This window comes from Drosophila simulans, chromosome 3L (genome assembly GCF_016746395.2).
Source record: "Drosophila simulans strain w501 chromosome 3L, Prin_Dsim_3.1, whole genome shotgun sequence".
Lineage (NCBI taxonomy): Eukaryota > Metazoa > Arthropoda > Insecta > Diptera > Drosophilidae > Drosophila > Drosophila simulans.
In genome coordinates, this window is record NC_052522.2 from 16265172 (window position 1) to 16281383 (window position 16212).

The 16212-nt window shown below is 38.9% G+C and overlaps 1 protein-coding gene across 5 annotated transcripts in view; it reads right to left on the reverse strand.

The window, feature by feature from the left end:
* LOC6738340 (adenylate cyclase type 6) overlaps positions 1–15569 on the reverse strand; it is a 37474-nt gene extending 21905 nt beyond the window's left edge. For 3 of the 5 annotated variants that reach the window (XM_016169391.3, XM_039294021.1, XR_005544060.2), the window contains exons 1-5: positions 15305–15569; positions 11219–11413; positions 2640–2854; positions 1886–2173; positions 239–350 (exon numbers count right to left, since the gene is read on the reverse strand). In XM_016169391.3, coding sequence (XP_016032187.1) covers positions 239–350; positions 1886–2173; positions 2640–2831 — 592 coding nt within the window. In that variant the 5' untranslated portion in view covers positions 2832–2854; positions 11219–11413; positions 15305–15569. Of the gene's footprint in view, positions 1–238; positions 351–1885; positions 2174–2639; positions 2855–11218; positions 11414–14374; positions 14808–15304 lie in introns of those variants that run through there. The other 2 variants (XM_039294020.2, XM_016169390.3) reach the window with 2 other exon arrangements.
* Positions 15570–16212: the final 643 nt, after the last annotated feature.

Sequence of the window (16212 nt, forward strand, 5' to 3'; positions counted from 1 at the left end):
AGTGAAAAAAGAAAGAGACGAGACTGCGAAATAGCCTCGTCAAATTCAATATGACAATGACAATCAACTTGTGACATTTTGAGCGCTGTGGCCAGGGGAAAAATGTGTGGCGCCACCCCAACAAATGGGGGGCATGTGTGCATGCTGGTATTTTTATTGACCCTCAGTGGCTCCCGTTACGTGGGGTAAACGCCTTCCTATTACCCAAGATTTTCCCACATTCCGCCATTCATCTTACCTGGCTGCAGCAGCTGCGTCTCGTCACGTTGGTAGATCATGGGGCTGTGGCAGGTGGAGCTGGAGTTGGTGGAGTCCATGGATTCGTCTATGTTGCAGCGCGTGATTCCAGCCTGGGGACACAGCACGGGGAAATAATAAAATTATTATAGCTGACAGCTATGGAATGTCATTTAGATATTTCAATTAAATGCAAATAAAGGCGAATTGTTGTATGAATTAAACAAAAAACACTGGTAAGAGCGTTTTAATTGGAAATATTTGTGTTAAAGAGTGGTGTATGTGTATCAAAATAGTTTTATAACAATAAATAAACTCATAAACGCTGAAATTATTGCCATAATTTGCCAACATTTATAGATGTATGTATTCAGTACCTAATAATAATAAACACTCAGCAAATACGCTCGCATTCCTTTCTTCGCATTAAAAATTCATTTGGCCTCTGAAAGTATGCTATGATTTTTTTGTGCGGTCCGCAAACAATTGAACTAAACGTTTTGCCCACTCAGGCACACTCTCTCTCTCTCACACACACACACCCACACACATATACCAGGACTGCCGCACGCACATAGAACTATAGGCAGAGTGGCAAGTGTGTTTGGATCCCCGCGGCGTTTTTAAGCAAATTGCCGCCCATTTAAATGCCAGAAATGCTTTTTTGTAGCTCCTCTCACTTTTTTTTCCTTTTCAATTTGCTAAACTTTGTCAATTGACTCTTGACAGCGAAGGCAAATAGAAATACTCACACACACACACATAGAGACGTGTGCAGCTGTTAAGTGGCCCCCTGTGCATGTCAGCTTAGCCATGCAAGTGTGTGGGTGTGTGGGTATCCGCCTGCAAGTGTGTGGGTAAGTTCACAGACATGGCTTGTTAGTTGGCATTAAAACTCGTTTGTGCAAAGTAACAAATCTAAAAATATATATCACTAAAAGTTATAGAAAAGATACTTTCAGTTCGCTCTTATTGAAAAATAAACATTGTAAGTCATAAAGCATAAACTGAACTACCTATTAATGGCATAAAAACTAACTTCTCATTGTATTAAAATAAACTTAAAGTTTTTAAAAAGTATAAGGAACATAAAATAATAATAGAACAGGAAGAAGATTATAGCTTTCAACCAACAATATAATAAATAAATTTGATTTTATACGTTTTGTTTGACTAATGAAATCAACTTTAAACTTAAAACCCCAGGGAAGCTCGAATTAATGAAACACAAAATGAAATTAAAACAAACGTGTGCGCTGGAAAAGTTTGAAGAGTTTTCAATTAGCCGCAGGACATCGGCCCCAAGCCAAATTTCAACATCGATTGCGATGGCACAATAAATTTTAGTTAAAGCAAAATGTTGTGACATGCAGTCGTTTTGCTCGTCGCCAGATTGTTTGACTTTAAATTAATTTCCCAGGGCGACTGTTTCGTCCCTTCTCAATGCCCATGCCCATTAGCAAACTCAGGCCTCGATGAAATTGTATTTAAATTTAGCTCGGCCCAGCTTATTTGCGGCACAATCGAATTAAATATTTAAGTCCCACAACAGGTGGAAGGAAGATGGGCTGTGGAGATGAAGCCTGCCATCGACGTTGTGTCCATTAGGCGGGCAAATTAATTGATTCCAGAATCCCCTCGAACTCACCGCAATCAAACTGCTGCTAACCACGGCCTTGCCTCCCTTGGCACTCGTATTGAAATGTTCGATCACCTCCCAGTTGGACTTCTTGGGCGTCGACGGCTGGGTCTGCGTCTGCGGCGAGCCCGCTCCGGAGGAGGTGCCCCTGCCATCCTGGCCAGGCACATGCAGCTCCATGGACGCCTGGTGGCTGCCACTTCCTCCTACTCCTCCACCTCCTACTCCTCCTCCTCCTCCGCTCCCCGCCTGACGCAGCGAGGCCGAGCGGCTGAAGAACTTTCTGTGTTTGCTCTCCTGCAAGGAAATATGTAAAATGGTCAGTACATCAATGAAAGGAGAAAGTAATATTGAGAGTGGGCTTGAAAAATAGCCGCAAATAACAGGAAAATATTTAAACCACAACGTTCAGTCAACAAATGTTAATATTAAAAACGATTTACCAATAAAAGAGAATAATAATATTCGTAAAATTTGGCTGATTATTTCTGCCAATTAGACTAGAATCGAGTTAAAAAGAAAAAATGCATGTTACAAATACTTAGATTGTTTAAAAAGGTATAAACGTTGATAGATATTATTGTAACATTCGTCGATTTAAATTCGTTGCATTTAAAATATTTGTTGTTTTATTTATTTAATTTATACTCTGACTTAGTAGAGTATACTATTTTCTTAAGAGCATTGGCAAAGGTCTTTCCTTTTCCCCAAGGAACTGTTACGCAATGATATTGCGATTAAATGTTCGACACAATTAGCTCACCTCCTTGCTGCTGGCCAGGCTCGAAGTGCCGGATCCGCCAGGACCTCCGGCCGCTCCTCCATGCCGCATTCCCCGGAGGGAGAGCCGCTTGGACCACTCCCGCTTCTGGCTCTCCGACGACAGCGAGCGAAAGATGTGGGTGGCACCACCGCCCACTCCGCCACCAGATCCGGCTCCTGGCCCACCGCTCATCTGGGTGCTTCGATCCACTTGCGCTGCAACGAAGGGAGTGGGAGAACAAAATTGATTTTCATTTTACATGCTAAAAGAGGCAGTGCGCTAATTTCTAAACAAATTGCCAATTTTTGCGCTCGACAGCGACAGAAAATGGCATTAAAACAATAAATTCGATTTTGCACAGGCGAAAAGCAGGCAAGGCAAACCCCAAAACAAAGCAACTCAAACAGAGACTGCCGCCCCCGCAAAAAAAAGCATCGCAAACTGACGCCGCCAATAAATATATCGTATCTCTACTTTTCGGATTCCCCTAGCGCCCACTTTTCCCCAATAAATACGAATATATATATATATATATATGGGCTTATAAGGCCTTTTTTGGTTTTTGTTTTTGGGCGCCGGCCCACTTAAGTCTCACGAAATGCTCGCCAGACACGCAAGGTCCTATCAAAACAGAAGTCGCGAAAGAGACGGGGCGACTCGCACAGAAAGAGACGCATACAACGAGTACAACTTCAGATTGTTTGTTAAATTTTCGAAAGAAAGAAGAAATTTATCTGCGATCAAGCAAGATTTTAATACCCTTTTAAAGTCGTAAAGTTGCGGAGATTATCTGAGAAATACTGCAGATGAGCTGCGAGAATGAAAGCAGAGATTATCTTACATTTATGATAGCAATAAAATACCAGAGATCTATCACTATGCGAACAATCTGTAACTTTAAAGCTTATAATGAACACGTTGAGTAGCCAAAGCCCGCTAAATAGTCAAACTGCCCGATTTCATTAGCATTCCAGGCCAAACTGTGCCACAGACAACAGCAAAACAAAAGCGGGGTGAAAACCCCGGGCGGGAAAGCGGAAATAAAAGGAAAGCGAGCAGTTGGGCGGCGAAGGAAAACTTCCATTGTGGAAAGTCTTAAAGCCAGGCGCAGGTCGTTCGCCGGTTTCTTGGCTCTTCATCGTCTCGTCTTCATCAGCGCCGCATTTCGCCTTTTGTCGGCTTTTGTTTTTAGCCAGAGGCGGCGTTGAAAACTTGGCCAGCACCAGGCAGAGGGGGCGTGGCAGGCCGGAAAAAAGTGGTGAGGGGGCGTAAGGGTAGAAGGCCGAGCACAAGTGCCTGCCCAACGGCATAAATATGTCAAAAACACAACGCTCCGCGTGCTATAAACAAATTGTTTTGCTGTTGCCAAAAAATATATGAAATATTTCAGCAAAAAACGTAGTGGAATATTAAAAAAAAATGCGATGCCAAAGAGTTTCCACAAAAGTACGAACCTATCGAGTAACACAACAAAACAATACCCGAAATTCACTTAAGAAATTCTTAGGAAATTCTTATGAATAAGCTCGCACAATTTGCCATTCAGAATTCTGTGTTTTCCATTTAGTTCAACATTTTTGCCACCCGCTAAGTGGAAAATGCTGGATGGCGAAAACCGCGAGCATCATATAAACTATAAGTAATATTTCTTAATTCTGCCTCGAATAACATTGGTATTTTTCCAAATTGTGCAATTCAACACGTAATTAACTCATTCTAGATCTTTTGCAATGTTTCGACACGGATACGAAAATAATTGCTAATTAAAATGAGAAGTGGAAAATCAAATGCTATATGGCTGATAGAATGGTCTACAAAACGAGCTCCAATTAGAAGTTTTCCAAATAGTGAAATTATTCGAGACAACTTCTGAAAGTTGACACAACTTTTTATCCGCACCTAAAGTAAAAAATCCGAAGTTTCGTCAACTTTCCACTCGTATGCAAAATAGGCAATGGAAAAGAAAACTCAGCTTTGGGGGCGGGAAAAGCGATGGGGAAATCCCCGGAGACGTTACCCTGCCAATTGAAAAGTCTCCTTGGTGAAAGCTCATAAATGTCGTCATCGTCTGTCATTCGACACTTACGGCTGCCTTCAGGAATCATTCATCCAATGGCTTAAGTCTTAAGCTATTTTGCATTTTCCAACGAACCACTTGGACTTTTCCAAATCGAAGGAGACGTTGCCAGAGAGCAGGATACAATCGGATTTAATTGGCTTGAACTGTTCGCTCCTTTGCGGATAATAGGCAACAGCTGAGAGCGCAATCAATCAAAATTAATAATTTCGGGATGCTAATCAGGCGATTAATCACAGGCACTCGCAGAAATCCTGCACAGTTTGCAAATCAGCATTGTACTATTTCTGTTGATATATCTCATCTATTAGTTATTCAAAGGCAGCAATAAAAAGATTTATAACTTATTCTATGCAACTATTTTGTATAGATTTTATTTAAGCTATCACCAATACTCTCTCATCCATTTTAACTCACCTATGTCTTGTTTGCATTCCTAATAAAACTGGAGCTGTGAAAACTCCCAATAAATCAATGTCATACCCCCGAAATCCTGTGCTCCTGAAATATTTGCACACCTCGCCAGGTAAATGGCATGCAAACAGTTCCAACTGGAAATAATGGTTATATTCGATTCAATTCGATTCGATTCTATCGACGCCGCGGACCGATGGCAATTCATTATGTTAATGGCGCTAATGGTCTGGCAAATATTGTGCCAGCAACAAAAACACACGATAAACTTTTGTGTCAGCTATATCGAGCCAAAGAAAAATTAATAAAAACAAAACACATTTGATAAGCGAAGCAAATTAATGAGAACAGTACTTTTTCAAGCCCACACCTCCTGAAAAAAACTCGACATGTGTAAATGGAGAAAAAAAAAGGAGGAGGAAAGCAGTCCTGACTTTGGAATACCTTTTACATCATATTTAAATTTATTTAAAAACATATTAACTAAATTTATACCAAAACCTGAAACGATTTCTTCCAGCAATTAATAAATTCTTGCAATATTTATAAGAAAAGGAGGAAAATCACTAAAATATTTATTTATATATATTAATATTTCTAATTTATTAACAATTATTTTATACAGAATATGATCGCTATATGCCTGATATGCACATTTACTACCCATAAAATATTATTGCTGATAAATGAAAAACAAATCACTAGATTCCCGAAAATACTGAATATATAAGCAGGTCAAAAAGAGATAGAATGTGTGTGTGTGTGGAAGCGTTGCCTGCCATCTCTTTTACGCCTCCTCATGCATATTCATTCATTAACCGGGCAACCGAACAGCTGCTGGCATTTGGCACCACCCCCTGAACCATCCACCCCACCCACCTTCGCCACCTCTTAGACATCCCCTGGCAGCATTTCCCCCCACCCACTCCCCAATTAACCACCCGTGTTTTGGCCTCTAGGTAAGTTCTCTCTAAATATAGTTAGTGGAGCCAGCACTCACGCACTAACACACGTGCGACCAACACTTAGCCACTTACTCAGAAACACACGCCGCAAATGCACTGAGAGAAATTCTCTTGGCAAATGCAAGTCTAGCGAGAAATTCCTTGATTTTACAATAATCTTAAGTTTTATATAAATCAAACATATTCAGTCCTTTTCTTTTGTATTGAATACAATAAAGCTTATTTAATTTATTATTATTATAAGTCTTAATTTAATTAAATTTGAATTAAAATGCGGCTTTTGTCTTCAAAATGCTTTTTGCTGTTTTTCGAGCAGTGCAGTATATATATATTTTTAGACCCCGATAAATGTTTATGCTGCCATGTGCTGCCCGCTGTTTGTTGTTGTTACTGATTTTTTGGTTATGCTGCTTTTTTGTTTACGCATCGTCATCTTTGGGCGTTTTGTATAATGTTTGCATTTCATTTAACGCGCTGAGGTGCTTTCGGTAGGAAATTTGCATTGCCAAACGAATTCATTAGCCGGGCCGAAAGGTGGGACATACATATGTATCTATGTACATAGAATACCAACGTGTATACCATCGGAGATGAAAAGTCAAATATTATTCAAGTGATCGAATTTCCTAACTTGAATAAAACATATATATAGACTAGTAATAGATTAAATTTAATAATTATTAAATAAGTTAAGTTAACAGTTTGCTTGCATTGGAAAATATTACTTCATAGCTTATACACTTATTACATTTTTAATACTTTATTTGGTTTTAATCTGGCAAATACCAACATGTTTCTGCTTCATGGGCCTAATTAATGTTCTATACCATCAATTTCGTTTCATCTGAAATTAATCAGCCAAGCATTTATTTGGATTTCTCCAAAAATGCTGCCCAAGGTCTATCATCCCATCAATTAAAAATGTGGGGAGCAAGCGAATAGGATGGGCATTTTTTCACATAAGCCAAAAACTTCAATGTGTGCGCTCGAAATAGACGGTCTAAAATAACATTCATAATTAATACAGCTAGTGGTGAAGCCACAGAATCGAGCATAAATTTGTTTGGTTTATAAATTCGTTAAAACAAAACCCCAAGCCAAAAACCGAAACCCAAAAACCAAAGCTGAAGCCGAGGGAAAAGCCAAATGCCAGACAGAACCCACATATTTGTTGAATGAGTTGTGGCCAGAATATGCAAGAAATATTGAGGGCAATAAAACCGGTCAAGAGCATCGTAATAAAACTCGAACAAGGAGGCATTGGACGAGGGCCAAAAAAGGCGGCAGGCAGGAGGGTCGGAAAATCGGAAAATCGGAAAATGGGAAAGTTCACTGCCAATAGCCAGCAGCTGGCTAAGCGGAAAATGATTTCCAGCAGCTAAATGGGTAAACAAGATGGCAAAATGACTTACTAATTTGTGACATGATCCAAGTTAACCAAACCAAGCGAATGAATGCGACATCCTACCTGAGCCCAGATGCTATCTCCCTTCCACATCCGCCCTCTCGCTTCCTCCGCCGTTTTGTCTCAGCTTTATAGCTTTAGTCCTTTCATTGTTGATGATGTGCATTGAGCAGTGAAGAGAAGTGTCAATAAGAAGGGCAGTGATCGACCAGAAGTTACCCAGTGTTCGAAAAGTAATTGAAAAGCTCTAGATTTTTATAATCTAAATAAGTTATACCATAGATTGGTATCTTATAGAAGCAATCTGATACTTCTTATGCTATAATTTGTAAAATGAATAACTTGTTAAGTTATTATGTTATATTTAAATATTTAATAGTTATAGTTTATGCATATTTTAGATTTACAAATACTATTGTTGTTGTTGTGTAGTAGCTGTTTTTGCTTTTATCCTAAAAATTGTTTACCAAGCAACTAATTGGATTGGTGTAAGCCCTGGAGATTTTTAAAACAATTGGCGGGAATTACCTGAGCCGTTTCCAAAGCCCAAAATAGAACCAATATACTGGAGGCACCACTCCCACATTTTCCTGATCACTGGGTACATCGGCAACAAAGCAAAACAGTTTCCCTGCCCCGATTTTCCATCCTTCCTAGCCGTTTTCTGTTTTGCCGTGTTTTGTTCGTCCGCTTTTCTTTTGGCCCCCTTTTTCCCTTCCCTGCTCTTCCGCCTGTTTGCTTTGTTTATTTTAAGTCCATTATCCGTTATCCTTTATGCGTTGCGCCCAGAGCCATGTGCTCATGTGGCCCAGAGCTCACAGTTCCCGGCCAACTCTTGGCCCGGTGACTTTAGCCCTCTGCCATGCGGATGAGGCCTTAGTCACCAGTCACCATCCTTTTGCATACTAAGCGGCGGTTTCACCAAAGGACACCAACCCCCCCTGATGTCCTGCCCCGCCGGTTTATTGTCGGTGTGCCGCCTGCAATTTCATTAAAGATATGCAGCCAGCAGGCTACGGCCTTTCCTCCGGTCATCCGGCACATGGTACATTCCGAGGACCTCCGTGTCCTCCGAGTCACTGGGCAATGTCAAGTGGCGATTTGGCAGGCCGCCAGAACACGGAAACCTTCGCCTTCGATTGAAGGACTCACCGGTGCATTAAATTGAAAGGTGTCTATAAAAGCTATTAATTCGATTATAGACAATTAGGTAAATGGTGGCCATATTTGCCAAAACAATTTATGGTTTGGAAATATATACTTTCTCATTGGAAATCATTGTCATGAAAGTTGTGTTTATTATTTATTAAATAAGATTTTAAATAAACATTTGACTTCCACGCTTTTGAATAATTTATCCTAGGCAGCTTAAGGAATTTCCCGGCGAATTCATTTTCGGCATTCTGCATAAGTGCACTAGGTTTTGAATAGAGTCGAAAAATTTGCGAATCGGATTCCATTCGATTGCATTTCAATGCTCTCGAATGGTGCATAAATCACGAAGTTTATGATTGTTTATATGGCCGACATAAGAACACATTCTAGCGTATCTGGCTGCATTTGTTGTGTTTATATCGAAAATATTGTGTGCATTTTCACGAACAATTGCTGAGTAAACAGAAAATCGTGTTCGTTTCGATGCTCTCTTTCATTTTGTTTAATTTGGCAACCGGAAAAGCAGCAGCGAAACAATTTTTATGGAGTTACGTGGCGAGTTTGAATCCGGAAAGGGGAAATCTATCTATGATTTTTAGGAATTCGACAAGCAAAAATGCCTACTCATGGCGAAAGACACGTAATTGAGTTGAACTTGAATTTTGTATTATAGTAATTGAGTTCAACTCGAAGTCTGTGTTTTTGTATTTTTGTATCTCAGCAACTAAATGTGGCAAGTTCAAGGACACTCACAGCTTTCATCTCGTGTGTCAAAGGATGGCCGGTGAATTAAAGCGGAAAGCAGATGGTCCACACTCTCGGATTAGAAAAAAAAAAAGAAAAAAAGGAAAACATATTGAACTGAGAACTCAGATCCCATGGATGCGGATCGGAGATTGGGGATTCGGGTATTTGGGGACTTCGCCTTGAAGTTTCCATCGAATTCGTGCGTGGACTACAAACAAAAGAGGATTTTCTTTGTACTAATCAGACAGATTGCGAGGGCAAGGGGTGCAATGGTCCAAGGGTCGTGGGTCAGTAGACAAGGGCCAGAAAAATAATTCCAAGAATAAATTAACACGCTCAGCAGCTGATTGGATTTGGCTTTTAAAGGATTCAGATATATGCCCTATGCCAGACGAATATTCAATGACTAATTAGAAATGGTCAACGCGACTAGAGCTGCAGATATGTAACACATTTATCGAGATACAAGGCAGGAAATACTCTACATAGGTTGCACAATAACTAGATAATAATATATTTATGCAATCAGTTTTCATAATTTGAATTCTGGTATAAACTAAATGGTTTTTATGTTTCAATCTTGCTTTAAACTTAATTTGTTTAATGTTTGAAATGACACATATTTTTAAAACACTTCAAGAAACCTTATTGACATATTGGCCGACGGAAATCTAATGAATTTACCATATACTCAAATATGTGCTCAAAGCTTTGGACTAATGGCATTCAGGCTAATTAGAAATATGTTCACACAAATTGGGCATAGATTAGACGGAATTATATTCGATATGGAATTAAGTGGCAGACCGGTTAGAGCAAACCTGATACCAAAGAAAATAATTGAAATGCTATCTACAATATTAAGGCACTTTCGCAACTTTGTGAGCTACTTTTAAGTGCTCGGTCCAAAAGGAATTTTAATTTGCGTTGTGCCATCGATTTCCTAAAACGTTTTCGCATCACACCCACTTCAATTATAAATTCTTTGTAATCCACAAAGTTTTCTCTGCTTTGCCAGATAACTGAGACACCCGAGGAAAAACTTCTGAGGCCATCTTCTTCCGCCCAGGACATTTAGTTGCTCAAAGTTTAAGCAGCACTTGGCCCACCTGCCGGCCAAAAGGCATATCTAAAGTCAGATGAGCCAGCATAAATCCTTGCTAAGACCAAGACGAGCCTACGAGATAAGAGATCACATAGTACACGCGCCACAGGAAGTCTGGGGGGTCACCGGAAGTGCGCAACTTTACCTCTGATGGGGCACATAAACTTTTGTGTTTAACTAATTGCTGGCTCACACCGACACACACGACACACCCAGGTGGAAAGCACATGCAATTTTCATCTCTGACACTAAACCGCACTACCTGCCTGTGGTTGGGGTGCAAATTTACTATCTCATTACGTATACTTAATAATTTACAAAAATATTCATATTACGCATACGCCCCCCCGCACAACGGAAATGGAAATAAACCAATGGCAGCGTTGCACTAGGAACCGCATGAGGCGGAAGTAAAGAGAGGGGTTGGCAGGGTCTACTAAAATTAACCAGAGTTGAAGTTAAGTTGGGAGAGAGCTTCGCTGGTTTAGTGTCCTGCTGGTTGGGGGAATAACCCATCTCTTTGCTATGGAACATTACCGTATGTGTGACGTTCAACATAATTAAATAATTAAGCGCTTAGAGTGGCAGACGACTTATGAATGAACTGAATCACAAAAGGCACCGCCGGCCCACCGGTCGGCTACTTAATGTCTTGGTTTTATTAAAAGGAGAGCAAATCAGAATTTATTTCCTGCAATTTCGCATACATACCTTACAGGACGAAAAGTTTTCCTCCGACTTTTCCTGGCTCCGCCTGCTGATAATAACGCTGATGTTGATTAGGCTGATGATAATTTATTTGAGTATTTCGTATGCATTAAAGAACAACATCTGAAGATTTTCCACATTTTCTTTTCGTTTGTTTGGTTTTCCTTACTCCGCCTTGTTTCGCTGCCAACTTTTGAACTTTAAAATGTGCGCATTTTTTTAACGTCGTATTGGTTGCATTCCAAATGAAATGCCCGTTTAAGAGAAAAATATTTGAAATAATTATTGCGAATTTAATTTTCCTTTTCCCTCGCTTTCAACTGCACGCGACTTTTGTTTTTGTTTATTTTTCGCCGAGGAAAAAGGGTCTTGACAAAATGAACTGTGCAAAAACTTTCTGGTTTTCCACACATGCGGCGAAAAAAAAAAGGGAAATTCAATTTTAACTGATTTTTTAAAGACTCCTACTGATTGTAGTTGTTTCTGATATTCTGCGATGGTTGACAGTTCGTTTTTTATGTTTTTTTATGCGGCCAAAAAATGACTTTAAAGGCTGTAAACAGAATACCAGATTAAGGAAAATGGAGAATGCTAAGAAATGAAATTTGTGTTTTATATATTTAATAAAATATATTTCCTTTCTTTTGTTCTAACGATAAGTTCAAACTAAAGAGCTTAATAACTTTTATCCGCTTGCACTTCAAGTTTTATAAGAAAATTTCAGCAAATAATACACCCACCACTTAAATATACACAAGCCGTGCATCTTATGAACATTTTCTAATGGGGAATTTATCTTGGCCCAATTGGATCTCTTTAGTATTTCTGAAATAATACGCGTGGGATTTTCGGAGTGTTTCCAGGAACAGATAAAATATGCATTTAATTTCGACATACAGCAAATAATCACATGTGCATACGAAGAATATGTTTATCCAGCTCAAAATCATGTGTTATGCCAATCATAATTTTAAGTGATTTCAGTGATAGGTGATTGTGATCAATAAATTTGTGTCTAACATCCAAAAGCAATTAGTATTAGATATTGCTTAAAATTCGGCTCATTCCTTACGCATTTGCAGTGAAGTCCAATCAAAAACTTCAAATTGCCTCGAATCGAGCTAAACAATCAAAATAATTTGTTTACTTTATTACTTTGACCCAGTGGCTCAAAACTGTATGGATTTAGTGGAATAGGGTGTTGAATCGTGTTGAGACTGACACCAAATGGTTGGCAATTTGCATACGAAATAGGTAAATTGGCAAAACAGAAATTGCAGGTGGGAAAAGCGAGCCAACTGACATAGGTGAAATTACATAAAAAAGGCTAGGGTACAAATAACAAATCCGAGCCGACCAGAATGATTGAGTGGCAAAAAGACACGCCATTCAGTCATCAATAGGACATGGCCCGATATCAATCCCTACCCCCCAATCCACTCACTCCCCCCCAGCTCCCCCCATCAACTAAATCCCAATCAGTCGGCGAAAATCAAAGCGAAAATCAGCGCCCGGCAAAAGTCAAATTAGAAAACAGGACGAACGAAAAAAAAAAAAAACGGAAAAACAACGAGAAGTATATTAAGCTATTCGCTAGCAAACCAAAAAACACCCTACTAAACATTTAGGTTTTTTATAAACATAAAATATCTACTAAAAACTAGATTTAGTTACCATGTTATTAGTTTGAAGATACAAAAAGAAAATATTAATTGATTAGATTTCACTTGAACTAAAAACATTGTCTCAGCTTTTAATATAATTCCTAATTCTGCAGCATAAGATGCGAAAATACCCTTCTGTTAGGGTAAAAAAAAATAGAAATCAGTCATGGACAAATGAAGCGTCAAATTAGAAAATAATGAAAACAGAAATAAACAGCAAATCTATATAAAGTAATATGAAAATACGTACATACAATGCGGGGAAATCATAACAAAAACAGAGATACTTGAGCCGGAAGCGTGCTCGCTGGCTGGCTGGCGGGGCACAACAATGAATCAAGGATCCCAGGACTCAAGGATGCAGCCCGTGAAGACAGCCAAGCGGCAAAGATAAACCCGCATTGAAATCGCCAAATGAATGGGAATGATGGTGCGGGGGGTGGGCTGGTATTGCGATTGAAATGGGGCGGTGGGGTTACGTTGTGGTTGTGGTGGGCGGTAGGTGGGGGGTGGGGGTTCAATGTTGCCATTGTTATTACTGCTGTAATACGCTTTGCGAGGAGATTACAATTTCTGATTACTTTGTTATTAATAAACACAAAAAGCGTGCCAAACACACGGCCACAGGCACAGAAATGCATGCCGACACACAGAGAATACATGATCGACACTGGATGCTCTTGGCGGCGAATGCAGTAATCGAAATTCATAACAATGGAATATAGTATATTATATTATAGTTGTAGTTACATATAGTACAAGCCACTAAAACTTGCTAAATTCCTATTACCTCGTAGCCAAACATTTCTTCATCATCTATACCAACTAAAGAAATAGTTGGAAATTAAGTAAGAATTCAAGTTTTAAGCTGGAAAATTGCTTACTTCGACAACAACTGTTTTCATAAATTAAACATAAAATGAAAAGTAGGCATAAGTAAAATATTATAATATAAGAAAAGAATTTCTTTTCTCTTACTTTCAAGTTTCAAAACCTTCACTAACGTTTTCCATTACTTGGACTAAGCTTAATGGAATTTAAAATTGAATCATCCCATTGTAAAGTTTGTGTTTTGGATTCCATTGGAAGCGTATAATCCAGAAGAAGTTACTCCCATAAACTACCTTTCCAATCTATGGAAAACCGTTGACAATGACATTTAGCACCCAACCCACCCACAGTTTTCCCTTTTTACCACCCTAAACCGCCTGTCTGCGTCGCGTTTATTTTATCATTTTTTGCTTTGTTAGGCAAAAACTGTTTATTAATAAACTTTTCTCTGCTGAGGCCCACGGAGGCGAACAACAAATACCAGACAACAACACAGAAACCAGAGCAGCCCTTTGCAGCACTGGAAAAACAAGGGAAAATGCATTTCGTGCGAAAGACAATTGAATGAAGCTGCTAAGCTGTAGTATCAAGTTGCCGATCGGATGGAATTAATGGAATGACAATTGAATATTACATTTCAAAACTGCCAACTAACTGACTTTACCAACTTCGCACAAAGACGGCTTTAACTGCTTTAACACAGCAAGCTTGTTGCCAAATTAATAGCATTTTAATTGCGAATGTGAGAGCAACGTAAAGAGTTTTGTGATTAAATTAAGTGTGTAAAATGTGTTTTCTTTCGGCCACATTCTTCACAAGCCACTCGGTTTGCAGCTATTTCGGTTATTCAATTTATTTTGCAATTTTAATGCGGCCTTAATTAATATTTAATTTCGATTTATTCGAGTTGTTGCGGCTCCTCGACTTCATCTTTATTCACAGTGGGTATTTCGTTTCGTTTATGGTAATTTTGATTTATGTGTGCAAATGATTTGTGGCGTCACATTTTCTGGTCTCAGGCTAAATTTTCCATTTTATTTATCTTAAAGATTCTTGTAATACTTGTTATGTTTACAAATTAGTTTGGCATGTTGATTTTATTATTGCGCAATTTAATTTAGCTGTTTTCATGTTTCTGTTACATTACATTTTGAAACCACTGCGCTCGTTTTTTAAGTCTATATATTTTTTTTTATCCATGAAAGGGATTATGGTTTATAGTTTCTTGTTTAATTTATTTCAAAACAAATCACAACATTCTTAAATTTATATGTTTTGTATAGACTGTAATTGTATTCTGTTGCATTGGCTTTTCTCAGATTGTTGCACTTCTTTTTTGAAATTGATAAGTTTTTTTAAAAAGAGCTTACAAAAAAGTAGTCACGCTTTCACATAACATAACTAAAATATTTTTACATTTTGTTGATAAGTTTGTAAAGTTTAAAGACCACCTTCAATTTAAAGAACTCTGTACTTAAATTCTGTGTTAGCCTGTTTACGATTTCGTTTTAGACTTGTCTCATAAACTCGATAGTACTAACAAGTATCTGAAGTTGTTTTATCCATTATCACTCTTGCTGCACCGCTCCCTCACCTTTCACACACTTTCACTTTCGGCTCCACTGGCCGATTTTCACATATCGGTTGGCGGAGAGGAGGTGGACTCCTCTATGGGGCATTATCTTGTATCTATGGCCCTTCAAACGCTTTTCACTGTTGCTCGGTCGAATATTTTTATCTCGCTCGCTCGCTCGCACTCACTGTCTTCAGCCGTGCCGCATTTTCCGGTTTTTCCGATTCCGTTCCGTTTGCATTCGGCAACAATAAACCCGCAACTAAGTTGAATTTTCCTCGGCAGACGACTTATATACGATTTTCCCAGTCGTCGCTTCGTCGAATGTTGAATGGCCAAAGCTTCGGCAGGCTTTTCCCGCATTTTCCGCAAGCTTTTCCCGCCTTCAACAGTCAACGAAACTTCTTTCAATCGGATACTGTTTACAGGTGTTTGTTTTGGCCCCGATTTATTGAGGTTTATGACCACCAAAAAGATACGGAAAATGGAAGGAATTAAAACAAAAATTCGGCAGAGTGCAATGCACTTAAAGCTCTTTGGCTTGGATTTTTTATTTGTTTTTGATATCTCAAGGAAAACAACGAATGTGCAAAGAATCCACAAAATTTCTGACACTTGTTGCTTCCCAATTTTATTTCAACTGCGCGTAAAAGTAGGCAAGCAATTTTTCTGTTTCTCCTGCTGAATTATTCATTTGCAAATTCTAAAACGGCTAACCGCCGGAAACATAAAAATCCCATATATATTTAGGCCCAGCACAAACAGGCCGCCAAAACAAGAATAACATTTAAAACTTTTCAAATATTTATACGGCCAATTGGAAATTTGCTGAATTATTGAACTGCCGCAAACTTGTCAGTGGAAAAGGGACGCAGCGGATTTTCCCAGTAACAGGAAAACTTTCCTCAAGATTGGTTAATGAAAATGTA